This window comes from Triticum aestivum, chromosome 5D (genome assembly GCF_018294505.1).
Source record: "Triticum aestivum cultivar Chinese Spring chromosome 5D, IWGSC CS RefSeq v2.1, whole genome shotgun sequence".
NCBI classification, from domain to species: domain Eukaryota; kingdom Viridiplantae; phylum Streptophyta; class Magnoliopsida; order Poales; family Poaceae; genus Triticum; species Triticum aestivum.
The window spans coordinates 43,188,234-43,215,974 of record NC_057808.1 but is presented as its reverse complement, the minus strand read 5'-3'; the positions used below and the strand labels follow the sequence as shown (position 1 = coordinate 43,215,974).

The window sequence follows — 27,741 nt, the reverse complement described above, 5'->3', positions numbered from 1 at the left end:
TTAAGACAATGTTCGTTCATTCTAAAAATGTTCTCAATAAAATGGTTTTAAAAATGTTCACAATTGTTTTAAAATGCTTACAAATAATATAAAATGTTCATGAATTCAAAAAAGTACTCCCTCCATTCCTAAATATTTGTCTTTTTAAAGGTTTCAAATGGACTACCACGTCCGGATGTATATAGACATATTTTAGAGTGCAGATTCACTCATTTTGCTTCGTATGTAGTCACTTGTTGAAATCTCTAGAAACACAAATATTAGGAACGGATGAAGTACTTGATTTTAGAAATGTTCAAAAATCTGTAAAAGCGTTCATGAATTTAAAAAATGTTCACAATTTCAAATATGTTCACAAGTTTTAAAAAAGTTCATGATTCATGAAACTGAGAGTGATAGTGTATCTCGGTGATGCAGCAAAATGTAATCATGGCCAGATTATGATTTTTTTTCTTCCATTTCGGGTCCTTTTGCTAATTTCACATAAACACGCCATACAAATCCCACAAACACACAAACTGTTACGAACGATACAAGAACATAAACGCCCAGCGCCAGTTCTCACGTCTCCAAGCTCCCATCTGTCACCTCGGCCCAAGGAAGAACCACCGGCGACAGGGATCCTCCACCGAAGCCATCATCATTGTCACCATCACCGGCCTGACGCATCTGGATCCTCCACAGCACCTGCAGCCGCTCCGCGACTTCCTTCATCGTCGGCCTGTCGTCTCCTCTCGCGCTCAGGCAGTGCACGGCGAGGGCCGCGAGCTTCTCAACGACCACCATAGCGGCGGCATCCTCTGCGATCTCAGAGTCCAGCATCTTCAGGTGCATGTTCTGGTGGAACATCAGGAGAAAACTATGGGACAAGGATCTCTTCTCTTTGGAGGAGCTATCGGCATAGAGAGCCCTCTTCCTCGTCATCAGCTCGAGGAGAACGACACCAAAGCTGTACACATCACTCTTGTCGGTGAGGACATGGCTGATGAAGCTCTCGGGGTCGAGGTAGCCGAGGGTTCCCTGGACGAGCATGATGAACTCGCTTTCGTCCATGGACTTGAGCGCCGATGCTCCGAAGTCTGCAACCTTGGGGTGGCGCTGATCGTCGAGCAGAATGTTGGCGGATTTGACATCCCCGTGCAAAATTGTGCGGGATGTCGATGAGTGCAGGTAAGCAAGAGCTTCTGCTGATTGTGTGGCGATCTTCAGGCGAAGGTCCAGTGGAATTGGTGACAGATTGTGATCAGCACTGCCATGAAGAAACTCATATAGTGTCCCGTTGGAGACGAACTCATATACCAACACTGGGACATCTATATCCAGGCAACAGCCTAATAACCTCACGATGTTCCGGTGGTTGATCTGCGACAAGATTATGATCTCATTTACAAACTCGTCCCTGCAATCATCATTGATCACTTTGGACTTCTTTATAGCAACCTCTCTGAGGTCATCCAAAGTACCCTTGTAGACCATTCCATGGCCGCCACATCCAAGAACTCGGTCTTCGTTGTAGTTGTCAGTGGCTATCTTGATCTCCTTTTGAGTGAGTATGCGGACAGTATCGACCTGCCTTGACCTCATCTCATCATATAACATGAGCCCTCCATTTTGCTTGAAATACTCGTCTTTCTCCTTCCTGTGCTTTTTCCTTTGTAATTGCAAAGCCAAAAGGCATGCCGAGGATATTATCACAACGGCAGAAACGCTCAGGCCTGCAAAATCATATAATTTTATTTAGGCATGTGAAATTGATATTGAGATGTTTCAACTCATCAAATCAAGCAGAAATATATGAATCTGTAAGTTAGACAAAACAAAACAAACGAGAGTTGAACTTGCCTATTAATAGCTGTTCATCTCGAGAATACAGAGGTCGACATCCGAAATTTGTGCCATCAGACTTGGTTCTTTTCTTGCATTTACAATCATAGCCTCCCGGAGTGTTAAGACAGACTCCCTTCCTGCAAGGATACAACTCTTCGTATTTGGGGTCCTGCTCACGCAGCATGCATTCATCTATATCTGAACATGGTATCAACAAAACCGTTGCACGCAATCAGATAAGTCAAACTGCTTGATATGTATGACCTACAAGTACAGTAGTTACCTTGACAACCGTTGTTGAGGTAGGCGTTACCCTCGTACCCAGGGGAGCAATGGCACAAGTACCCAGGTCCATTGCTCGCACTCTCGCAGTAACTGTTTGCACTGGCACATGCGTGGTTTCTTTGCTCCAGGCATGATCCGTTCCTAACCGCCCAGTTCACGATGACAGGTGCACCATCCTTTGCCCTGTTGTTGATGAACCCAAGCTCGCCAGAGAGGTCACGGCGCTGGAACCTGTACCATCCGACCTCGGCGACCATGGCATAGAAGCATGGATTGAATCCCCACACACTGCTACTGTTAATCGGAAACGCCACATTGAAGGCGGTGAGGTTGGTCGGGATGGATGCCTCACAGCAGCCTGTCCCAGTGCATGGTGCTCCGTCGTCTGACGCACCACTGGCACCATCGCAGTAGGAGTAGCAGCCAGCGAGGTACTGGCTCGTGCCTCCGCGGAAACCACCAACAAGACCCAGGGTATTGCAGCCAATAACCGTAAAGCGGTTGCGCCCAGGGGATGGGAGGAACGGCGTGTCCTCCAGGCCGAACCCCACGGTGTCGTTATTGCTCGCCGATACGGTTGCACTTGATGTGAAGCAGATGTAGCTAACAGGGATGAGCACCCTCATCTCGCCGCGCTCCAGCGAAATATCAGCAACGTTGACGGCCACATCGGCTGGCCCCCCAACCGTCGGCTGCAGCGGGTGGGAGGTGTTTTTGCAGTCAAGATTGAAGAAGCTGCTGAGGCTGACCGCGGCACACTGTGCGCCAATGCCAAAGGGGTAAGGGATGGGCACATCACCGCACCTGTCAGGGCAGCCTGGGAGCGCCAGGGATATGGCACCACCTGCAGGTTTAGCCAATGCCATCGCCAGGAAGACTACAATTAGTTTCAGGTAAAGCATTACAACCAGAGTTGGTGTTTGCTGCTGCAAGGTTAGATGCATGGCTCACGCCATCACTTGCTTAATTTGGCGATTGTGTTGAGTGTGCTGAGGCCTATGCTTCTCCTTTTATGAGATAAATTGCGCCTTAGCATACTACGCAATCAGACTCGGCCTATACAACAGATACAGTCACATCAACTCAAGTATTCAAAGGTGAATTCCGATCAAGTAAAAGTCTAAATCCACGTTGCAGTATGATGGTTGATATGGCCAACCTTCTTCTTTTGTTTTTTCGAGATGAGCTGGTGTATGTATGTTAAAATGGTTTGACTAGCTAGGTAGTAGGTGGTGGTTTGTCCTAGTCAAGTATTGACCTCACCCCAAGTAAAGTCTATGTGCAAGGTGTTGCCATTTTTCCCTTAAATAGTGAGTCAAAGCCTCAGCCTAATGTGAATACTTCTCTTGTTAGATGTCAGAATTTACTACTTAGATGCATGCAGTGATGTACAACGGGCTAAAACGACAGGAGGTAGAACTTTGTCTTAGCCGTCCCAATTAAGCACATCTGGATAGAAGTTGTAGCAGAATACCATAATACTGAATTACTGGTATTATGTATCTGTTTATGCCATAAAAAAGGTCTAGTTTTGATTATTATTACTACTGAGGTAAGAATTATCTAGTTAACTCGGATCATGCCAATCATATAACTAGGGTAAACCCCACGTAACGTAGCTACATGTTAGAATATATATATATGTGTGTGTGTGTGTTTTCAGAAGTAGAATAGCATACGTTGTATAGCTCTACACGTTATAGCTCTAAAGTCTTCAAGACGAATTTTCTTATGCAAGAATTATAAATTAGACACCTTGACCAGTTCGATTCCCAGAAACTGTGAAGAAACCACATGCTCCAAATTTTACTAACATTAGCTTATGAGGACCGTTTAGTACCTGTTTGGAGCTAGATAGGATAGTCTGGGACCAGGTCTGATGCATGCATGCCTATTCGGCTTCCAAGTCCCAACCGAACTGAAGCTAGGCTCACACTCGTCAGCATGTGTGTAAACAGTCCATTTTTTCAGGCCAGGGGGGTTCACCATTCAAGCTCCAGGGTATCACTTCAGTGCATTTGCGCACGGATCATCATTTACTCCCTGCCACAACAGCATAGAACCTAATGCCTGTGAAAACTGTGAATGGAGATAAACGGTTGAACAGTCAAAATATTTTCAGATTTCAGCCTAGTTATGCACTTCAAACTATTGCTGGATAAGCTTATCCTGACTTTTCAAGCTGACCGACTAGTGCTTCCATCTAGTTTGTTATGTAGAAGAAAGTTCCAAACTACGGTATCTGACCAAACAGATATGACATGCATTCACATGTGGGACAGTAAACTAAGAGCTATGCTTTGACTGGCATAATAACCTATAAACGGGTGAAGACTTTTCCAAATTATAAGTGAACTCATCATCCTTTACTCAATTTCAGAGAAACCTTCAATAGAAACGTGTGAGAGAACTAAACAAAAAAATTATATGCATTGTGATTTTCAACTTTGAATACTAAACAGTACAATGGGTGACAAGATTTATCCAAAATATAATCAACTGTGGTATCACTTTCTTTCACTCAGACACTTCTCACTACAAACGACTAAACAAACTATATTTATGTTTCTTAGTATGCACTGCGTTTTCCAAGTTTGAACACTCAAACAATACAAAATTCAGGTAAAAGTATCCCATTCAACGCTGATCTCACCCACGAAATAGTTTATTTTTCTCAAACACAGCTAAGTGTGCGCCGTTGTCACCCATGAAATAGTTAATCAACAATTATACAAATCAACTGTAAATAGTATCTCATACATAAGCACCAACCTGAGGATCCATATGGTCTATCAAGCCTAGGGTACACAGTGAGATAGAAGGGAAATGAGGTAGCATTGGCTAAGTTAGAAAGGCAGTTCTGCGGGAAGTAATCACCAAGTTCCCAACCATGAAAGAAGCATCCGTCCTCCTGATGCTCATCGCCTTCCAAGTGGTGGCACTATCTGCAACCTCTTCCGGGATCTCCATAGCGTTGCCAGGGTGCCCTGACAAGTGTGGCAACGTGTCAATCCCCTACCCCTTTGGCATCGGCAATGGCTGCGCCGCAGCTAGCTTGAACAGCTACTTCACCGTCACCTGTAACAGCACCTTCCAACCCCCACGACCAATGATTGGTGACCCTTCGGGATTATCAGAGATCATTGACATCTCCCTGGAGCGCGCTGAGATGCGCGTTTACGGCCCCGTCAGCTACAACTGCTTCACATCGAACACCACAGTCATGGACAACTACACCAGCGGCTTCAACTTGGTGGGTACGCCATTCATCCCCTCGACCACGCGCAACCGCTTCATGGTCATCGGCTGCAACACCATGGGTATCATTGGTGGCTACCTGCACAGCAACCCAGACCTGTATGTGGCCGGCTGCTACTCCTACTGCCAGGGCATCAACAGCACGTCCAACGGTGCGCCGTGCACTGGGAAGGGCTGCTGCGAAACCACCATCACCCCAAACCTCACCGACTTTGCGGCGCTCTTGATCATCAACCAGAGCAGTGTATGGACATTCAACCCATGCTTCTACGCGATGCTTGCAGAGGTTGGATGGTACAGCTTCAGGCAGCAGGACCTTGTCGGGCATCTTGGGTTCATCAACAAGAGAGCCAAGAGAGGTGTCCCTGTTATTTCTGACTGGGCCATCAGAAATGGCTCCTGCCCAAAGGATGGAGCAACGGCGCCAATGGGTTATGCATGTGTCAGTTCAAACAGCTATTGTGTGGGTGCAACCAATGGCCCAGGCTACATGTGCAACTGTTCTGAAGGATATGAGGGCAATCCTTATCTCCCCAGAGGCTGTCAAGGTGAATTATTTACTAATGGAATTTCTCTTAATTTTAGAAATCAGGATAAGCAACTGTCACTGCAAGCATATTTCAGTAGATTTTTGTTCCTTCTTAAAAAAATCTTTAGCTTCCTTAATATATTTTAAGTTTTGGTTTAATTATGGCTTTATGCCACTATATATTAAATTTATAATTCTCTTCAGACATAGATGAGTGCAAGCTGCATAAGCAAAACTCCAAGTATACAGAATTATACCCATGCAGAAATGGGGTATGTCGCAACATACCAGGAGGTTATGTATGCAAATGCGGGATAGGAAAAAAATCAGATGGCAAAAATTCTGGATGTCGACCTGTGCTAACCCAAGCTGAACAGGTGGTTATCGGTAAGCAACATACCCGAGGGTATACTCTTTCTTTATCCAAGGTGCATTTACATGCTTTTGATGAGTTGAAGCATCATAATCATTCTGCAGGCCTCAGTGTTTCCTCAGTTGTGGTGATAGCATTGGCATGCCTGTTGGCCATGAAATTTCAAAGAAGAAAGCACAGGAAGGAGAAGGACGAGTATTTTAAACAAAATGGAGGTCTGAAATTATATGATGAGATGAGGTCAAGGCAAGTGGACACCTTTCATATACTTACAGAGAAAGAGGTAAAGAAAGCCACAGAAAACTACAGCAACGATCGAGTTCTTGGTTGTGGGGGTCATGGAATGGTTTACAGAGGAACTTTAGGTGATGGCAAAGAAGTTGCCATAAAGAAGTCCAAAGTAATCAACGACGACTGCAGAGAAGAATTTGTAAATGAGATAATAATATTGTCACAGATTAACCATAGGAACATCGTGAGGTTACTCGGTTGCTGCTTGGAGGTAGACGTTCCAATGTTGGTGTATGAGTTTGTATCCAATGGTACCCTCTTTGAGTTCCTTCATAGCAATGATCATAAATCAATAATCCCATTGGATCTTCGACTGAAGATTGCTACACAATCAGCAGAGGCCCTTGCTTACATCCATTCATCAACTTCTCGCACAATTCTGCATGGGGATGTCAAATCACTCAATATACTTTTGGATAATGAATACAATGCAAAAGTTGCAGATTTTGGAGCATCGGCACTGAAGCCCATAGACAAAGATGATTTCATCATGTTTATCCAAGGAACTCTTGGGTACCTTGACCCTGAGTCTTTTGTCAGTCATCACCTTACTGACAGAAGTGATGTCTACAGTTTTGGGGTTGTTCTTCTAGAGCTACTAACAAGAAAGAAGGCTATATTCATTGACAATCTTAATGAACAGAAAGCGCTATCGCATGCCTTCATCATGACGTTTCACCAGAAGAAGCTCCGCGATATACTGGATGATGATATAATAGAAGATGAAGTTACGGTGGTGCTCGAGAAACTAGCTGAACTCGTCATGCATTGTTTGAACCCAAGAGGAGATGAGAGGCCAACAATGAAGGAAGTAGCAGAGCGTTTGCAAATGTTGAGGAGAATCCAGATGCAGCAAGTCACCACACCAAATCCTATGAGGACGCAATACCCTGATGGAGAATCATCAATGTCTATAGCTTCTGACGAAATGAAATACCAGAGCACCAACACAGCCAAATTGGTCCTTGATGTGGATCGTGCAAGATGACTACTGTATGTATCTTTCTTGGCCTGCTGGGGTAACAGTGAATGTACTTTCTTGTGAAACACTAGTCACATCTTTCATTATCACTGTATCTGTTTAAAGGGCAGCCCCAGTGCATGTAGCTCCCGCTTGCGCAGGGTCTGGGGAAGGGTCCGACCACTTTGGGTCTATTGTACGCAGCCTTTCCCTACATTTCTGCAAGAGGCTGTTTCCAGGACTTGAACCCGTGACCTCATGGTCACAAGGCAGCAGCTTTATCACTGTATCTGTTTCTTTATGTATAATGGTTATCTCATGATTTCTAGGACAGCTCTGTAATTATGCTGCTGTGTGTACACATAGTTCATCAACAGTCATGGATTTTGTCTATTTCTAGTACAATTTCTTAGAAATCTACCAGCTTCAATTTTACTCACTGGTTCATATAAAATATTTAGTGCATATTGAGTGCATACGTTTTAAGGCATTTGGGCATGATTGGGTTGATCTCCAGAATAGTCTTGGCATATTACACACATGCCCCGCAAATTACTCTTTAGAATTAAGAAATTATTAACCACCAGGCGAAATCATCTGCTCATCTGCACCTAAGCCAGCTGCAATAGACAATGACAGCTGCTGGTCACCAGGCTGGAGCTCTATAGCTGAGGCCAGCAGGAAAAGTACATAGGCTGGAGGTCTATTCAGGTAAATAGCCTGGTAGGTGTCCAAGGATGAAGCCCCGCTTTGCTCATTGGTGATGCTGAGCTGAAGGTTGGATCTGCAGAACCCAGGAAATGTATTGTAGTCCAGAAAGCATGATATCACTGAGCCCAAGGTGCTTTGAACCACCCGTAAGCGGACTTCGTTGATGCGGCATATATCACGTACAGTTTTGGGTCGAGGACTGGGGCTGAAGAAGATAACAACTGAACACAAATCTTCACAGGGAGCTCATCTTTTTCATCGATGATAGAATCACAATAACTCAAGGAAGAGAAAACCCGGCATACCTAATAAGGCGCCTAATAGACTACTGCCATCTAGACTGCAGGAAAACAACTACACGCATCTAGCCTACCCAGGCATCTCGACTGAAGGAAATATAACAAAGCCAAAAAAAAAAAGCAAACAGAGAAAGGTTCTAGAATCATACTCCAATATGGTACAGCTGTTTCTAAGACTAACTAGGGTCAATTATGCAGAGGGCAATCCATGTATCTATTTTGATAAATGAAAAAATGCACAGGGTCACATAGCTTATTTGATCACGTACCTTATTACATATATAGATCAAATGTAGATGTGCAAGTCATGAAGAGCCAACTGAACAGGTATCAACTCCCTGCACATACAAATTATAACACGTGAGTGAGTACAGGTACCCCTCAGATAAGTCAGCATGTGCCAAATATATCATGATTATCCTAAGACGGCATTAGCTCCATGTCAAGCTATTCAAATATTCAAATATGCTCTCAAATGTTAGCATCTAAATTTTCTTAGGAATATCCTCCTGACAACAAGTGTTATAAGTCATAACATCATAACATTAGCATAAAGCAAAAGAATGACATTTCGGGAAATGGAAAGGATTGCTTGAACTGCGGAAAAGCAACCAACCTGATCAAACATGTGTATGGTGAGGCTATTCACAACTTGAGTGGATGACGTAATATATTGGTCAAGTAAATATTAGAGAGCACATGATCAACAAAACCATCGTCCTTATACACCTGAGTTACCAGAGAAATCAGGTATACATGCACATATCGACGACATAGCAGATGGCGAGATGCAACAAATAAATAGGAATTCAGCTTATGTATCATTTTTGTCTACCACTTAGCAAGTCAGCATACGGTGGAGAAATATTACAGATACATTCTATTTGTGAAACAATGACCTGCTACAAATGAGCCATTTCACGCTCAAGAGCTCTGACGCGTTTAATCCAAGTCATAAATATTATTTCTCCACATAACAAGACCCAAAGTAAAGTAAATACACGACAACAGGAAATATAAAAGGTAAACAAAAACAGATGTGAAGTGCCTAATATAGAGAAGCCTAATTCAGATATTGGCTATCCTCTCTTCGCTGCAGCTCAATTCCCCTCCCTTAGATCGGCATGCCTTTGGGCACAATCTGGTCCTTTATCCACATGTAAATAGGCACCAGAACATAGTACGCGGCACATATTGTTCCCATGAGGAAGCGGAAGAAAAAGGTGATAGGATTCACGGGCTTGCTGACGTCTTCAGCCTTCGGACCAAGCTGTGAGAAATGAAAAAGAGATGAAAACCTCTTAATATAGAACCATACAAAAACATGAAGAAAAGTATCTAAATGCAAACAATACGAAGGTCCAGTATCCACTCTCAAACATGCAGAAAGTTATCCCTTTCTGACTGCTACTTTGTATACTTGTGGATAACCAGGTGGCAACACGTGAGTAGTCATAAGAAGGTCCAAAAAATTATGAAATGCAAAAAAAAAAAAAACTATCATGTCTTTGCATATGATTTATCTATGAAAAGGAAACAGTAGTAACTGTTTGATAAAAAATGCTTAATCTAGTTTAACTACTTAGAGGTCCAGTCTACTGCAGGGGAAGTAGAAGTTGCCGCGACCAGACCCATCTTGACAAAGCATATCAAAATGTAGGGAGACTTGAAAATGTGAATCTGCAAGCCATTTTTAGCAAAAAAAACTTGCCTGTAAAGGGGAGTCCCCGCTTTCTCTCTTGACGCCCGTCACAGAGCACCCCATGATCAGGCCATGCCTACGGACACCACGGTACCATTTTGGTCCAATCCTCTTCAGCTGAACATCCTTGAACCCTGCCTTTGTGAACCATTCGATGTACTCCTCTTCAGTGGGGAACAGCATCCACATATCAGCGAAAAAGCGAGACAGCCAAAAGGTTGGATGCACAGGGCCGATCAAACAAGCTTTCCCGCCGAGCCTGAGGACCCTGTAGGCCTCCTTGATTCCTCGCTGCGGGTCAGGCCAGTACTCAATGCTGGAGGCCAGAAAAATCGCCGGTCATGACAGGACACAAAATTCAGCATATCATAGTACAGAGTAATTTGTCAGATAGAGTTGCGCTACCACAACAATTAACAAACAGCGTTGGTATAAGCATGGCATAGCAGAGCAGAGGAAGAGGAGCTTGGTAAGATTACCTGCCGGCGGAGACGTATCGGTCGAAGGTGTCAGTGGGGAAGGGGAGGTCCTCGGCGTCGCCCTCCATGATCTGGACCCCCTTGAGCGCCTCCTTCTGCCTGGCCTTGTCGAGCTGGTGGGGCGACTGGTCGAGCAGCGTGACGTTGGCGGGGTCGACGTGCCTGACGATGCCGAGCGTGGTGAAGCCGGTGCCGCCGCCGACGTCGACGACCTTGAGCTTGCGGCTGTGGAGGTCGGCGGGCTCGAGCGCGTCGTCGCGCATGTCCTCGGTCCAGTGGCCCGGGTTGATGACGTGGTCGTAGACGATGGAGAGGAAGCGGTAGAACCAGAAGGCCTCCTTCTTGTGCTGGATGAAGCGCGGCGCCGAGGCGGGCCGCGCGACCGGGGGCGAGGAGGCCGCGGCGCACCTGAGCAGCGGGGACCGCGCGCCCGAGGGGGCGGCGCGCCTCGCGAGGGCGACGGGGCGGAGGGCCGGCCTGGAGGGGCCGAGGCCGAGGTAGCCCAGCCCGGCCGGCGCGCGCAGCCTCGGCGCCCCGCGCGGCGCCAGGCTCCCGGCGCCGCTCGGCGCGTGCGCGGAGGCCATCGCCATTGCGGGAGGGAGTGGGGTGGAGGTGAGACGCCGCCGCCGCCGCCGCCGCGTCGAGGAGTGGAGGGGAGCAGAAGGAAACGGATGATGGGGCGGTGGGGGAGTGGCGATTGGCGAGCGAGGTCACGGGGGGGATGAGTGGTGGGTGGACGCGGCGTCCTTCGTCCCTCGTGGCGACACGTGCGCCAGATGTGCAGGCCAGTGTCTATGAAAGTGGGTCCACGTCAAAACCCAAACTCATCCAGAAATCTATGACATGACATGAACTGATCTTCAGTCGCTCGTGATAGTTTCTTTTTTGGAAAATCAGTCGCTCATGATAGTTACTCCGGTGTCAAGAGAGGAAGTCGCAAAGAGAAAATCTATGAATAGCAAACTTTAGAAGTCAAAATCATTCTCTCTGTAGTCATCCCATTTAGAATGTGTTTGATTTGAACCGTGGGCGAGCCGATCCAGGTCAAGCACCGATCTAGACCTAGGTTTTCGAAATCTTATGTCGGGATCATGTTTTGTTTTTTTTTGTTTTTTTTTTGAGGGGTTCGGGATCGTGTTCTTAATGTTGGCTTTTGTATGTGTAGAGTTAAACTCAAGATACGCCGCGAACCAACCTATGGTTGGATGGTTAGAGGGACAGTGCTATCCCCAGTTCCGTCAGGATTCAAGTCCTTCGCGTTTTTTTTGGATTTATTTCAGGATTTTCGACGATACACTTTCGGTGGGAGGAGACGTTCCCGTCAACGACGAGGCGCTTACAGTGGCTTCGTAAATCTCAAGATGATATGTTGGCTCATTTTCTCGAAGGTGCTCATAGGGATAGGGTGTACGTGTGTGTTCATAGGATGAGTGTATACGCGTACGTATAAGTTCTTGCGTCCGTACTGTGTTAAAAAAAACTCCAGTCACACCCAACATATGATTTGTCTGTAAAAGACGCTAAAATAATTTGAGGAACTAAAACGCCTTTGAAAGAGAAAGAAAACCGCCGGAGCTCTTACACTAGTTTTTTGTAATAAAAACCAAGGATCATGACCAAATGGCTTAATCTCGCGAGTATAAATAGAGCTATGGTCCTACACTTAATACCAATTGTACGATGGGAGGTGAAGATTTTTGGAACGTCATTGTGCGTGTTAATAGAATGACGCAATCTATCACCAAAACAGTACTAGTGAAGCCTAGACCAAGGAGCTATCGTCGCTCTCTCTTTTTTTTTTTTTGAAACAAAGAAGGTGGCTGACTGCCGACCTTATATTTCAAAACAGGCTAAAGCCTGATGAGGTAACAGTTACAAAGCGAGACTTGGCCGGTGCACCAAGGTGCAAGGCACAAGCATTTTCAGTACAGGAAGAGAAGAAAAGAGGGGGGAGAAGTACAAGCCGCGAAAGCAACGTTCCATTGGCGTTTGAAGCTAAGTTGATGTTGTGCTTGCTCTACAAAAGTTAGAATGTCAGGAGTTGAACAAGCCAAAGTGTCGAGCGCTAATTTGCCCCATAAAACGGAGGTTGAAGCACATCGTAGCACCAGGTGGTCGACCGACTCAACAGCAGGGCAGGCATCGCAATGTGCAAACGGAGCAACCACAGACCATCCCTTCTTTACCATATTATCTCTAGTGTTGAGACGCCATCGGAAAGCAAGCCAAAGGAAGATCCTATATTTGAGGGGGGTCAAAGAATCCCAAACCCAGGTGTCAAGAGTTGTCAAAACCCCGCAGAAGGTGAGCAGACTGTAGAAATATATTGTACTAAGCTGACAGGAGCCCAAAGAAGAGATGCGCTTGTCTTCATGTAGTAAATTCGAAGCCACATCTGACAGCAGTTCATGCAGGGCCATCAACTCAGCCGAAGCAGTTTGGGAGAGGTTCGGATGGAGCTGTACTGCCCACGAGCCATTGGAATGCTGCGAGCGCACTGAGCAAGTTGGATATATCGTGAAGGAATACAGCACGGGGAACATCAGATATAAACGGCCCTCTTCAAGCCACTGATCCTTCCAGAAGGAGACCATCGTTCCAGATCCCAATACACACCTAGAGGAATTAATGATCGTAGGAATGAGATCCTTGGAGCCTTTCCAAATGACCGTGTCTCTGCTACTGGCACCCTGAGGAAGAGCAGCCCGGCAGTAATGTGTGGCGAACCATTTATAACATGGTATATCAGAGCTTTCTAGGACCTTGGAGACAAATTTGCACGTCATAGCTTGGTTGTGAGCTTGAAGCTGGCGTATACCCAAACCACCATTAATACGAGGTAATGAAACCTTATCCCAAGCTACTAAGCATTGGCCACCTTTAACCTTGTTCTTGCCCTGCCAGAAGAAAGCTCGCAAGAGACTTTCCAACTTTCCAAGAGACTCCATGGGCCAGGCAAGGCAAGACATGAAATAACTTGGAATGCCAGCAAGCACCGAGTTAATGAGGGTCAACCTTCCCCCCTAAGGATAAGAAAGTAGCTAACCAGCCGGAAAGACGACGATCAACCTTGTGAATGACTGGCAGTAGCATACCATGTGTGATTTTGTGCAGAGAGAGAGGCAGCCTATGATCTGGGCAATAGCGGAGGCTGTGCTCGGGTCCATGGAGACAGGTACGAGAGTGCTCTTGTGAAAATTTATAGTGAGCCCAGAAAACTCGGAGAAAGTCGTGAGGGCTGACTTGATTACTGCCGCTTGCTGTGTATTGCCTTGAAAAAGTATCAGTGTGTCATCCGCATATTGCAGAACCGGGAAAAACTGTCTGAACCAAGGGGGTGCAACAAAGAGCCATCTTGAAATAGTTGGCAACACATCCTCTGAAGCACATCAGCGACAAGGATGAAGAGGTACGGGGATAGAGAATCCCCTTGCCGAAAACCTCTCTTTGCCAGAATGGGGGCACCCAGCTCACCATTGAGAAGAACCCTAGAGCTGCCAGTTGACAAGAGCGTGTGAATCCAGCTCATCCACACTTGAGGAAATCCTCTAGCTTCAAGAATTTTCCGTAAGCAGCACCAGCTGGCACTGTCAAAAGCTTTGTGAAAATCCAAATTTAGAGCAATGACTGGCAGTTTTCTTTTATGGGCATATTGAATCATTTTGGCGGCTAAAGCAAAGTTCTCGATGATCGATCGGCCCCACAAGAAGCCAGACTGCAGGGAATGGATCAAGGTGGGAATCCATATTTTCAGCCGACTTGCCAGAACCTTAGAGACCAGCTTTGGCATACTATGCACAAGAGAAATGGGACTGAAGCCTCGCAGTTCCAGGGGCGTGTCCTTTTTAGGCAGCAAAGTGATGAAAGCAGAATTGATGCCAGCAAGATCCACCTCATTTCTATGGAAATCACCAAAAAACCTGAGAAGATCATCCTTTCGCAGCAGCTTAAAAGCTTTGTAAAACTCATTGGTAAAGCCATCGGGGCCCGGACTTCTGTTATTTAGTGAGCAGTTGACGGCCTATAGTATTTCTGCCCAGGAAAACTCTTCTGCAAGCTCAGACAGGTCAAGCGGAGTATATAGAGAGCTAACATCAACAGTGCTCACAGAGGAAGCAGGCTGACCCAAGATTGCCTTAAAGTAATCCGTAGCCAAACTTAATTTCTGACTATTCTCAAAATGCTCCACACCATCCTGAACGATGACTTTAACCTTATTGCGATGAGCTTGACAATTGGCTGCTGCGTGAAAGAACTAGGTGTTCTCGTCCCCGGAGACGCACCACTGTACCTTGGCTCTATGCTGCCAAACCGCAGTCTGCCAGAGGATCAACTGCTCGGCCTTGGCAGAAGCAAAAACTCTGAGCACAGCCTCAACAGCAGAGAGTGACCTCCTCTCTTTGACAGCATTTATATAAGAGACGACATGCTTGTTGTTATCCAAAAGAACCCGCAGGCTAGGTTTCGTACGACACCAATGTCGCAAGGCAGCACGTACTCGCCTCATTTTAAAGCTGATGAGAGAGGCGGAGGAGCAGATATCTCGTGTACCTCTAGCCCAGGCCTCAGTGATGATATTCCTAGTTTCTTCCATTTCCAGCCAGTGATTCTCCATGCGGAACAACTTGCTTTTGACCATGTCTGTAGAGAAGGACACAAGAATAGGTGCATGATCAGATGTCGTTGTGGGTATGCAAGAAGCAGTTGATTGCAAGAAACTGAGATTCCAGGCTGCATTAACAAGTACCCGATCCAGACGAACATGACGGGACTGCCACGGACCCGCGTGCCCTGGATTCCGGGGATCTCGCGATCCGTTTGCATGACGGACGCTCTGCCGCATGCAGGGTCGCGCCATCCAGCAATCAATTAGCCCCGCGCTTATCCCCCTCAGCCCCTTGCATTACGCTGATGCCGCCTGCTGTTGGCCAACCGTTAGCCGGTTTGCACGCGGTTTCCCCTGTTAATGTTGGCGACGCTCCAGCTGCCTGTTGTGGCTCCCAGCCTACGCCGCTGCCCGCTCCTAGCTACACCCCCTACAGAGATGCGTTTCTCTCTCCCTGCACTGTTTCTGCTGCCGCTAATCTCTCGAAAGCTGAACCGTATCCCCGCCTGCGGTTTGGAAAGCCTAAAGACCTGCACCATCGCTGCTTCCGATGCCTTTCCTATAGCCACCGGCGACGGGATTGCAGGGATCCGGTGGTCTGTTGGCTATGTTGTTTGGTTGGCCCCACTCGTTTTCGATGCAGCAATAGGTTCCTTCGCTCTCCGCTTCGCCATGCCCCTGCGCCTTTAAGTACGGGTACTGGGGAGGCGTCCTCTCTCACACAAACCTGTTCCTCTCCTTTCACATCTCATCCATCCCCTCCGAGCTTAGCTCTCCAACCTTTCCCTGCCATGGAGCCAGTTGTGCATGGCCGCCCATCCTCCCTGGATGTCCACTACCCCCTAGTGTTAGACCAAAACTCCCTCGTGTGCCTCGTCACTATCTCACCTCCAAAGGCTTCCTTCCTACCCTGGCTCCGTAGGTCTTTTCGGCACCATCTTGGCATCACCGCGATACAGTTTGCCGGCTCCACTGTTGGCACGGCATTCGTCATGTTCCAGCGTGAGTCCAAGCAAGTCGCTGCCTTGCGTGCTAGCCCGTTGGAGGTGGGCGATCGCACCGTTTGGATCCTGCCGCATAACACGGGGCATAACGCTTTCCGCTTCGCCTACCGCCATGTCGTCAGCCTCTCGCTCGAGAAGGTGCCCCTGGAGTTGTGGAACCGGAGGGGGGTGGCGGCGAGCATTGCCGGCTTCGCCAGCCTCTTCCGTTTGGAGCACGCCTGCCTCCATGGCAGCGAGTTCTCTAGCATCTTCGTCCTCGTCAAAGTGGAGGCCCTGCACCACATCACTTTCCACCACGTCGATGGCAACGGCATCTACGCTGACGTCATTATCAATGAAATCTGGGACGTTGCCCGCTCCCTTGGTGCCCCCACGGTCACGCCGCGCCCGCCTGGTCAGCATGACGGGGACGCCACCGATCCCCGCCCTCCTGCCCCTCTCCCACCTCGGCGGGGGCATGCCGTCCCATCCTGGGTCCTCTTCGGCTCGCGGGCGTGTGGATGGTGGGGAGGGCATGGCGGACCGCACTTTCCGTGCTTTCCTGCATCCAGAGATGGCTTTGCCGGGCGACTTTGTGGCCATGCTCAAGCTGGCGGCCAAGCCCAAGCTCATCAGAGGCGCCGCCTTTTCCTTGCCCACCGAGGTTCAAATCATGCACGAAGATGAGGTCCGGATCTGCCTCAACTCGTCGCTGTGGGCGGTGGACGTGCGCACGCCGCGGGTCTCGGTCTCCTTCGACGAAGAAGACCTGAGTTTCTCCTTCAAGATGGAGCTCAACAACAGCAGGGTGGCTACGGGTGTGATCCCGGTCTGCCTGCTCTCGATGGATGATGGTTTCTTCCCTTGCTTCGACTACACCAAGGGGGCGTTTACGCGGAAAGTTCTCGCTCCCTCTTCTTCAACTTCTGGCCCAAAATGCTGGATGGTGGGCTCTGCTCCCGCACGCATCCATTGCTTCCTTCTGTTGAGTGCAGGCACCCGCCCAAGGCAAATGTGCCTGTTGGGCTGCTTCCTGCAGTCGGGCCCACGCTTGTTTTCACAGCGGGTGTCTCCCCAGCGGAAGCCCAGTTCCCAGCCCAGCAACACTACCGAGCCCATCAGATCCTCGTGGCCCGGCCCATCTGCTCCAGGCCTTTTCACCGCATCCCATGACCCGAGCCTGGGATCCTGTTGTGCAGTCAACCTTCACCAGTCGTCTCCACTGATCTCCAGCACGGGGCCTGTGCTGCGCTCCCCCCAGGTGGCCACTGTCCTCTGCAGTTGCCGCGAGCCGCCGCGCGAGCCCCTAGCCGGCGAGCTCCTGCCCAAGGCCACGCTGCAGTTCTTCCCCCCACTTTGGGCACGGGAGTGGCGGCTGTGGCCATCCCCGGGGCCTTCGATCTCAATGTGGCGGAGGAGATCCAGCTTTCGGAGTTGGTTAGTGTTCTGCAGTTCTCCTTTGTACTTGCTTTATCTTGGGCAACTAGTTAGGCCAGTTCTGTCCTTCTCCAGCGTCGGTCTGTTCTTATGGTCAGTCAGTCAGTCAAGAGTCTGTATGTTCCTCTTTCAGAATATCTATCTTAGTGTCTTGCATTGCCTGCATTTTCATGATCATGCCACCGTTTCTAAATATGTTCTTTAGTCCTCTTGTTCTGGGCTGTGTGTTCTTTACTGCATTAATATGAAGATTCTGAATTGGAATGTCCGTGGACTCGGCGAGGATGATAAGTGCTCGTTGGTCCGCGATACTATAATCTCTTGCTGCCCTAGTGTTGTTTGCTTGTAGGAAACAAAGCTGCCTTCTGTCTCTACCTTCAAACTGCGAACTTTCTTGCCATTGAACCTCAAGGAACATGCTGTCACCCTCTCTGAAGGCGCGTCGGGGGGTATTTTGGTAGCCTGGGATCCTGGGGTGGTACTCGGCCAAGTGGTAGCGCTGCACAAGTTTCATGTCACTCTAAAGATGACCTCTACATCAACAAACAGCTCCTTTCTACGTACGGTTGTTTATGCTCCGTATTTGAATCATGAGAGATCAAGTTTCTTTGAGGCTGTCAGCAATGTTGCTGGACCACCTGATCTTCCATTGGTGGACCTGGGCGACTTCAACATGTATAGGTATGCGCATGAGAAATCTCGAGGTCAGATCAATTGGAGTATGATGGAAAGTTTTAATTCATGGATTAGAGGCCACGGTTTGGATGATGTTCAGATTTACAATAGGCTTTTCACTTGGTCGTCGCTCTCTTGATTCTTGTGTTAAGCCTTTTTAGTTATGTTTAGTTTGTCGTTTAATTTTCCCTTCTGGTTGGATTCCAAAGCCTTCTAACAGTGCGTACTGAGGGATAATGGGTGTGCTTTCAACAGCACCCATACAAGGACCCTTCTTCCCTCATGGAGGAGGAACTAACTATTACTCTATACACCGTTATTAAAACTTGAAAAATCTTGAGATCTCCTTCCCCATGGCCCTAGACTTCAAACAAAGTTCGGGAAAGAAATAGGAGAAGCCGATCTATGATCCCACTGAGCCAAACAAAATTGATTAACTTGCTCATCTTGTTACTCTTGAATTTGTGGGGAGCCCTAAAAGATTAGAGTTTTCAAAACTCCCTGGTGTGGATTTTATCTGGGAAGTTTCTCAAGGTTTGGAAATCACCTCAAAAACCTACCTCTAGTGATTGATCTCAGACTTTGTTAGCAGAGGCTAAAGGAGGGATTAGCGTTTTCCCAAGGGCGTGAACTTCAGGACACATCATCGCATCATTATGCCATTGGTTACTTCTGAGCTTATTCACATGTTTGAGTGCTACTTCGGAGCTATTTTCTTTATCTACCCCCCCCCCCCATTCTTGACATAGTTGGTCCTTCAATATGTACCAAATTAAATCTGCACCCAACTTATGCAGTCACACGTTTATCACGGTCCTTAACATAAGACACAGTGGTATATACATATGGACTTGAAAACGACCAAAAGAGAATAGTGTGCCTTATATCCGCAATGGAAAACACAATCTCTATTGAAAACTTATTCATCAATACTTGGGTCCAATGCACATGGACTAGCCTCCAACACAATGCCAACTCTAGAGAAATACAATAAGGATGCTCGGCTACGAACTCTCATTAATGGGACCCAACTTTTGTGTGTCAAAGGTACTCAAAAGTATCGTAGATGGGCCAACAAATACAAAAATGTTGTCTAGCCACACATGATTTTCCACATCAAAATGTTGTCTATCTACCAAGTGCAAAGTATGCATGGAATCCCAGTTGATTGTTGACCCAAGAACATGGAAGACATACTTAACAGTGGAAGAACTAGTAAACAAGCAACACAACAGAACCACTCAAAGATATTTTTCATATTCTAGATTTTTCTATTTAGTGCGTAGATAATTATCCCTTTTATTTACTTGCGCACAAACTAGGCAATCATGCATTATAAAAACCTCGGTCACATTTATACCTATTTGGCATGATATTCAAGGAAACTCTAATGGATACAAACACCAAGACATATTTGTGATTCATCTAAGTGAGACAAAAAAAGTGTGAAAGCCTATGTATTTGTTATTTTTTTCTCTTATTTAGAAGAATTTATTTAAGTCAAAAAATAGATAAAGAGGTGTGCCTCGAAAAGAAAATAGTTTTGTCAAAATCCTTGCAGTATATTCTTCAAATTTAGCAAAATAATTATTTTTTCATTAACTATATTAAAGTGATATAGTAGAAATGATTAATCCTAATATTTGGATGTACCATACATAGTGGAAGTATAATACAAAGTTGTAGTGATTAAGATTATGTTTCAAAAATATGATTATAAATAAGTAAAAAAGTTTAGTCTAAATAAATTATATTCGTAATAAATGATATTCGGAAATATGGAATGACACATGCCAACACTGCAAAAAAAAAGGAGTTTGCCCTGAGTGCTTCTCCCATGCATGTTTCTAAATAGTTCTACCATACGGTTAATCATGAGGGAGGTCGTATCTTCCATAACGTTGAATGGGAAAAATGGATTGACTGTGGGAATCCTCAATTCAGTGACAATGCTCTCTAGTGGTCATGCATTGAGTTGGGTTGTGATGGGTGGCTGTGATGGGATTCTTGCCGGGCAATGAATATATAGGGTGGTCAGACTAGAGGCGGTCTATCGGATCAGCCCACAAAACTTTGATAAGCGAGATACTAAGCATTTTGTCCAATTGAGCTATTAACATAACAATGATACTTAAATTGGTGAGCAAGGTAACGGGCAGATGGGTTTGATCCCTTGTGGTGTCTCGGTCCACGAGAGCTATGTCTCACATTAAGCGAGACGGTAGCAGCTCTCGCTGAAAGATTTTCAGGTCTCCTTGACAGGAGCTAGCAACACTGCCATAGACACTGGGTCTGGTTCATGATGAACTGTAGGGCACGATCTCCTTTAAGGTAAAAGAGCCGATTTCTCCACCGTTTTTCTGTTTTATTCGGTTCTTTTCCAAAAAAATCTTCTTCTTTTCATTTTCTTTTGTTCATTTTCCTTTTTCTTCTCGTTTCTTTTTATTTTTTTGCATTTGTTTCTTCGGTTTTTATTTCATTTCCTTCTTTCTTTGGTTTATTTGTTTTCTTTTTTCTTTTTTGTTTTGGTTTTCTCTGTTTCTTTCGGTTTTGATTCTGCATTTTTTGTATATGTCAACAACATTTTTCTAATACAAGTTTAACATTTTTTCAATACATGGTAAACATTGTTTCTTTACATATTTTTAACAATTTCCAAATGCTTGATTAATATTTTTATATACAAGATTAACAATTTTTTAACACATGGTCAACAGTTTTTTATACATTTTTTTAAATGCTTGATTAACTTATTTTGAATACATGGTCAACATTTTTTCTACGCACATTTAATGTTTTCCAAACACCTGCTTAACATTATTCAAACACTTGTTCAACATTTTTTCAAATGCATGATTAACATTTTTATATACATGATAAAAAAATTCTATCATTTTTAATACATGGTCAACATTTTTTCAATATACATTTAACATTTTCCAAACATTTGATTAACATTTTTCAAATACTTGTTCAACATTTTAATCAAAATATTGAGCAACACTTTTATATACATGATAAAAAAATTCATCATTTTTTAATACACGATTAACAATTTTTCTATACATGTTCAATTTTCCGAATGCTTGATTATTTATTTTTTCAAATACTTGTTCGACACTTTTCAAATATTTGTTCAATATTTTCTAAATGCTTGATTAACATTTTTGGAAATAGATGTTCAAAAAATTTCAAATAGTATTCGAAAATTTTCAAATATATGTTCAATATTTTCTGAATGCTTGATTAACATTTTTTAAATACTTGTTCAACATTTTCCAAATGTCTTTTGTAGAGTGTTTTTTTGTATATATTTTAAACTATAAACAAAAGTGCAAAAAATAAACCAAAAAACAAAAAAAAGGTAAAAATAAGATAGAAGAAGAGGTTGTGGCCTCCTGCGAGTGTGGGCCGGTCCATCTCGATCGCCCCCTTTAGCGGGTCAGAACCTAGACTCGCTGAAGGCGAGATATAGGGGCACCCATCTCAGGCGACACATACAGGTATTGTACGTGTCGCTTGTCGGTGTTTATAGAAATGGGCCCCCACCAGAATTCCCATGCAAAGGCAACCCTCCCCCCAATTGGTAATAAAAAAAACCGAAAGTATCAAGGATTGACTGTAACTTCAAGAAATGCTCCAATAGACGTATGAAAATGGTCATCTATCCACCTCTCCATCACAAATTCACAATGATGCGGCCTGCCGGCCTGTACTGCCGCCCTAAGGTTTGTGAGTTTTTTTTTTAGATTATGATTTTGGATTTATGGATCTTTCAGTGGCGATGACTTTGAGGTTTCTTCTCCACGACGATGGTCTGACAGTACCGCATCCTTGATGACTTCCCATGCGCAGTAAAAAAGAACCGGCTAGCTCAGGCGATGGGGACGCGGCGGCAGCAACACACCATCTGTCTGTATTGTTGGTTTGGTTAAAAGTTTTGGAGCATTTTTGAAAGAAAAGAAAAATGTACAATTACTTATATACAGGCCGTCGTGTTAGAGATTGAACCGCCTCATTCGAATTCTCTGTTTCAAATGACATCTACGGTCGGTTTCGAAAGAGGCGGAGTTGGTCGAGAAAAAGGAAATCCAGATGGAAAGAGGCAGTATGGTATGCCCTTGGGATCAGACACAGATTAAACGGCCAACTGCCCGAACAACCACAAAATCAACTCTCGAAATTTTGATGTCGCAGCTGATGTGGTCAAAAGGATAACCAGGAACATAGATGCCCCATTTGGAACAAATGGGGGAGCGTAATTTTTTTCAAGAAATGATTATTATATAAAACAACAACAAAAACTTCTTTTTGAGAAAAGACACCAAAAAGTCATCTTATATCTGATACGTAGTTAACAAGTAAAATGGTGCAGTAGTAAGTACAATGAAAACATAGCAGGACACAAAACTACCAGAAAAAACATACTGCATCAAAACCCATATTGGTCGTCTTCTTCCTTAGATTAATTGAATTTCAGAGGGAACCAAACATGAGGTCTTACCTCATGTTTTTTTCCTTTCTTTGTGTCTCACAACTCCACCTATGGTCTTGGTTCCTACGAGAAACCAAGATACATTCCTATGATTTTCTATTTTCCTGTGTTCTAAACTTTGAATGGGTCGACTGTTTGTTGTACTGTCTGCACTAGGATGTGTCCGGTGTAGGAAGCCTCTATATAATGAGAACATTCAAACGTGGGACGACCCAAAAAAAAGGAAACAGAATCTGCAAGGGATTTCTTCGCTTGTTATTAATTTAGAATCGGTCTGTAAATGATTCAATCATTTTGAATGCACGAACATTTGATGTCTCCTCCATTTTCTTCTCAATAGGGGCTGAACTGTAACAGCAACTGCAAACTTGATGGTACAGGTCGCTTCGACGATGGTCCTGAATTAAAAATGAGGAGGAAAATCATGAGGGTGAAGTGGAACAAAAAGCAGTAACACAATTGTGCAGGTACAGTAAGCAGAAAAGAAGCGAGTCCCACAAGCGGGTAATAATGAACAAGCAATCTGTTCGATTCCTATAAACTTATACTCAATGTGTCAATAAACATCTCAAGAAAGTGTTGAGTAAACACGTACGTAGAATCGTACCTTAAGACGTCTACAGATCAATGTAGACACGCAAGCCATCACGAGCTAACTGCACATCAATCCCCTCTCTGCATGCAGAGTACAGTCCATGAGCATGCATGCACTTTAGGAACTTACAGGTGCAGCAAAGTGAAATGAGCAGTGAACGTTTTACGACAGCATTGCTTGTAATATTCATGAAAGTGTGCAAGTACAGTTGTGTCGTTCATGCCGCATTATTTGAGGTATGAGCTTGTGGATGTAATGGCTGAAACTATCCTGCAGGAATGCCTACCTTCTCGACCATTCTTCCAATGTCTGGTTGTCCTTGTGATGGTCCATCTCATGAGTCAACCCAATGAGCAATGCCTTCTTGGGGCATATCCTCTTAATAGCATCTAGTGTCTGCATGGCACAGTATTAGCCAAAAAGGGAGAGCAAGAAATTTGAGAAGAAAAAGGAGGAGAACATTCAAATTCCTTGAGTTGTGCAAGAGGAAGCTAACCTGATCCCAACAAAGATGCACGTTATGAGAACCAGTCTGTTCACACAGAGAGAAGAATGTCAGAGCCCAAGACCAGTGCATATGTCATCCATTGGAAGGAAAAAACCAAATGGCTAAGTAATACTCCCTTTGTAAACAAATGCACGATGTTTTACCATATTACATGCTCTTAAGCAACCTCTGGTTTTACAATTACTGACAGTTAATCATTGAGAGAAGGATTGCTTCCAACAGTAACTAAAGATTATGAATCACAAGGAGAAGCAGTGGTATATTTTTACTTATCGTATAAAAGCAGCATCACGGTATTGTCCAAGCCTTGGCATTTGCATCTTATGAATACATGCTTTTGGAAACATTTAGAACAACACAAACTCTTTCCGTAAACAAGGGTGCACGCCCCTATGGGCACCAAAACTTATTTTTTATTTTTAATATACAAATAGTATCAGCATGTTGCACATTTAGCGCCATACTTCAAACAATTTGACTACATGTTTGCAACATCTGAAACACAGTTATGTAGCCCATGAAATAGGTCTCACCCATTAGAGTCAGAGAACAGAGATTTCCCGCGTATATTTGTTAATTCAAGCATCAGGAAAAAGGCGTGGTAGTTTACGGTGTTTGATCCTTGATATATACATGTTATCATGTATGGCCTCTCAATATTCTGTTTTTGGGGCAGCAAAGTTTTGACTAGGTATTTTTGAGCTGGTGGTACATGAGCAGCATTGATATACTTGCTTTACTACTCAGCCTCCCTAGTAAGATGGATTTAATAAAAGTTCCCTTGTTTTACAGAAATGAAAAGGGAAATGTGTAACAAGCAAAGCCAGTTAAATTGAAGGAATTGGTTAACAAACTCAGCAGTCAAGAATGAGAAATAAGATAGAACATATCTCTTGCCCAGAACCAAATTACATAAGCAACCCAAAGGAAAAAAGTATGTGTACATAACTGAGGAACTCTAGAAACTAACCCTGTATAGGCAGTCCAAGATGAGCAAATCTAGCTGACCCCCTCCAGACTTTGAAATTGCTGAAAAGCGTGTGTACATAAACACCTTAATGAAGGTTTCTAGATAGTGAAAACAAGCAAGAGAGGGCACAAATGGATCCACCAGATTACAGCTTTCATCAAAGAAAATAATGCATCCCTAACAGAGGAAGAAGGACGAAATAGCAAAGAAAGAGCTCACAATTCATTCATGCCAAACTTATGGATAAATATTTAATTGACAGACTCCATGCTTAAATATACAGGTCCATAAATCAAGATTGCACTATAATGGGTACTTATGTGTTATGGCGAACACCACACAAAGAGAATTTACTGATCACCCGAAAAAGGTTGGTTGTAGTGGATTTCATTTCAAAAATATATATTAAGTGAATAGTGCAAATGGTCTCATGTTGAGATAAAATTTTGTTCCAAAATGCAAACAATCAGCACATGCACTGTGACAGCACAGAGCTGATTATAAAATACAGTTGGTCGAGTAGCATTAGGAGGGGAAAGTATACCATCTTCTGTGCTAGGAGGAAACCGTGAAACATCGGATATATAAGCAACTTTAGATTTTCTTCCGAAAAGGAAACCCAGACAAATGTAGTCCTCTCCATGGATCACCTGAGAGATATACAAAACTAAGAGAGAGGGACGAAGCAAGAAAACACAAAGTAGATAGAAAAATGCACTTCTTACCGGCAAGGGAACAAACTGTAGGCCCGAGGCAGTAAACGGTTTCTGAAGATCACTCTCAATTATTCTCCAGTCAAGTTGAGCAACCCGCCTGACCTCCTCGCCTTCCTTCAGTTTCTTTTTGACCAAGTATGGAAACTTTTGGGAAATGCTGTTTCAAACAAAGCATGTGAGTTTGATAGTACAAATTCTCACTTAAGACCCTACTAGATAGTACAAATCAAGGTAAATGGTATAAAGAGTACACAGAGCTAAATAGTTAATGTAGCATAAATCACAGCGTAATATATTATGGCGTGTCAGAACTAAAAGAGTACATGGCTTGTACCATTGATAAGGCTCTCTTACAATAGACAAACATGAAAGTCTAAAATGTCAGCAAGAGCTAAGTACCTGTCCATGGCATATTGTGAGAGATAAATAGGGGTTGGATCAATATCATTTGTAGGACTAAATGGCTGTACAACCCGAATATCATCAAGTCCCAAGATTGCATCTGCGTGCTCATGAGTCAGAATAATCTGTAATAAATAAATTGTAGTAAATTAAAGGTGTCAAATGTCAATGCATACACAACCATGGCAGTTTTTTGTTTACTATTGCAGATATCTAACAGTTGGCAGTTTGGTCATCCAATAAACCATATTAGATAAGCTAAAGGAAACAAGAATACAATAAGAACTCACAGAATCAACACAAGGGATTTTGTGGCAAACAAACCACCGCAGAACTTGTTCTCGGAATGTCTTCCCAACATCAATTATAATATACTTGTGTGCACCTTCATCTTGGCAATAATCAATCAGAAGAGAAGTATTACACCTGCACAAAACCAAGTGACAATGTAGTCCCAGAAAATGCATACATAAGCATGATTATAGCTACAAACTATCACGAGTGCATTAATACTTGGAAATATTTGGAAAGAAGTGTGCCAAGAAATTGTATATTAAAGCAGCTACATTCATCTCGAAAGGCAAACGAAAGAAGTTGAATCGACTTTGCTCCAAATATACATAAATAACTTTGGTAGCATCCTGCCTAGATCAACCAGGACGATATATCTAGTCACAGAGAACGTATTGAACAAGAACATCAAATTGCGTATATAAGCAATTGAGCCTGATTGTGCAATGCTAGCTTATAATCCTACCAAAGTGCCTCATCTCCCAAAAAAACATTTTAAACTAGAGGTTGTTGCATGAGATAGGTAGCATCTTGAGTATACAGTACAAATTTCTTCAAGATATCACCAAACCAAACAGACCAATCACTGATCCTACTTCCATGACATCACGAAGCAGCATGTAGAACTTGTGTCCCTTGTTCTAGGTGCTGAACATATCTCATCAGTAGATCATGTTACCACGTAAGTTGATTTTTGAAGTTACTAATTTCCCAGCATTAAATACAGCATTGATCTAGTACCATGCTACCGAATTTATGTATTCCCTGTATGAAAGAAAAGGCTGTACTCACTACTAGCTTTGAATGAAACACACAATACCAGGTAAATAACTATATGTTGGCATGCAAAGTCGTAAACCTGCGAGTCCACTTGTTCATAAATCCTAACATATATTTCCCCTCGGCTAGGCCAAGTGTTATTGGACCACAACAGGGCAATACTTCAGTCTCAGTCCCATTCAAACTGAAAACAGTTCAGAGCATTACCATGTATAGAGTCCAGCACATCCCAACATTTTTTCTCAATGACATGATAACAGTTACTGCTAAAATGCTCCTATGCCTCAAAATTGCCAATACATACCACGAGAATGCACCGCTTATAGGGAACAAACATCACGCAGAGCAGAGGTGTCCGGCACTGAAGCACGGAACACAGCTTCCTACGGATGGCGCCAAACTAGCAGAAGTTCCAGATCCAGGCGACAACTACCCTACTCGCCCGGAGAAATGCATGATTGATTGATCCTGTACGAGATTGACGGAAACGACCCAGCCTTCGGATTCGCGCCGATCGGCGAGAAACCACAGGCACCCTCGCGTCGCCGAACGGCGGCAGCAGCATCTC

At 44.4% G+C, this 27,741-nt stretch overlaps 4 protein-coding genes across 8 annotated transcripts in view; 1 reads left to right on the top strand and 3 right to left on the bottom strand.

The window, feature by feature from the left end:
* Positions 1-412: 412 nt before the first annotated feature.
* Positions 413-9,433, bottom strand: LOC123119316 (wall-associated receptor kinase 5). Of its 5 annotated transcripts, XM_044539073.1 has the most exons (6): positions 6,758-6,944; positions 6,546-6,686; positions 6,300-6,417; positions 2,111-4,155; positions 1,843-2,025; positions 413-1,715 (listed from the first exon to the last, which is right to left on the bottom strand). In XM_044539073.1, the coding sequence occupies exons 4-6, from the start codon at positions 3,054-3,056 to the stop codon at positions 562-564; spliced, it is 2,283 nt and encodes a 760-aa protein (XP_044395008.1). In that variant the 5' UTR covers positions 3,057-4,155; positions 6,300-6,417; positions 6,546-6,686; positions 6,758-6,944; the 3' UTR covers positions 413-561. The 5 variants fall into 5 exon arrangements, with proteins under 5 accessions (XP_044395008.1, XP_044395009.1, XP_044395012.1 ...); XM_044539074.1 differs by lacking the exons at positions 6,300-6,417; positions 6,546-6,686; positions 6,758-6,944 and adding exons at positions 8,804-8,872; positions 9,151-9,433; XM_044539077.1 differs by lacking the exons at positions 6,300-6,417; positions 6,546-6,686; positions 6,758-6,944 and adding an exon at positions 8,804-9,128 and having other exon boundaries at positions 2,111-2,956; positions 3,953-4,155.
* Positions 5,003-7,891, top strand: LOC123119318 (wall-associated receptor kinase 2). Its single transcript, XM_044539078.1, has 3 exons — positions 5,003-5,918; positions 6,104-6,286; positions 6,377-7,891. The coding sequence occupies exons 1-3, from the start codon at positions 5,003-5,005 to the stop codon at positions 7,549-7,551; spliced, it is 2,274 nt and encodes a 757-aa protein (XP_044395013.1). The 3' UTR covers positions 7,552-7,891.
* On the bottom strand, positions 9,333-11,409 carry LOC123119319 (2-methyl-6-phytyl-1,4-hydroquinone methyltransferase 2, chloroplastic). The gene is made up of 3 exons (XM_044539079.1): positions 10,716-11,409; positions 10,246-10,552; positions 9,333-9,804 (listed from the first exon to the last, which is right to left on the bottom strand). The coding sequence occupies exons 1-3, from the start codon at positions 11,303-11,305 to the stop codon at positions 9,649-9,651; spliced, it is 1,053 nt and encodes a 350-aa protein (XP_044395014.1). The 5' UTR covers positions 11,306-11,409; the 3' UTR covers positions 9,333-9,648.
* Positions 11,410-22,827: 11,418 nt separating this feature from the next.
* Positions 22,828-27,741, bottom strand: part of LOC123119315 (putative hydrolase C777.06c) — a 5,718-nt gene continuing 804 nt past the window's right edge. Inside the window, exons 2-10 of the mRNA XM_044539072.1 lie at positions 26,393-26,531; positions 26,100-26,227; positions 25,710-25,857; positions 25,529-25,634; positions 24,985-25,043; positions 24,003-24,038; positions 23,793-23,902; positions 23,519-23,586; positions 22,828-23,309 (exon numbers count right to left, since the gene is read on the bottom strand). Coding sequence (XP_044395007.1) covers positions 23,529-23,586; positions 23,793-23,902; positions 24,003-24,038; positions 24,985-25,043; positions 25,529-25,634; positions 25,710-25,857; positions 26,100-26,227; positions 26,393-26,531 — 784 coding nt within the window. The 3' untranslated portion in view covers positions 22,828-23,309; positions 23,519-23,528. The remainder of the gene's footprint in view (positions 23,310-23,518; positions 23,587-23,792; positions 23,903-24,002; positions 24,039-24,984; positions 25,044-25,528; positions 25,635-25,709; positions 25,858-26,099; positions 26,228-26,392; positions 26,532-27,741) is intronic.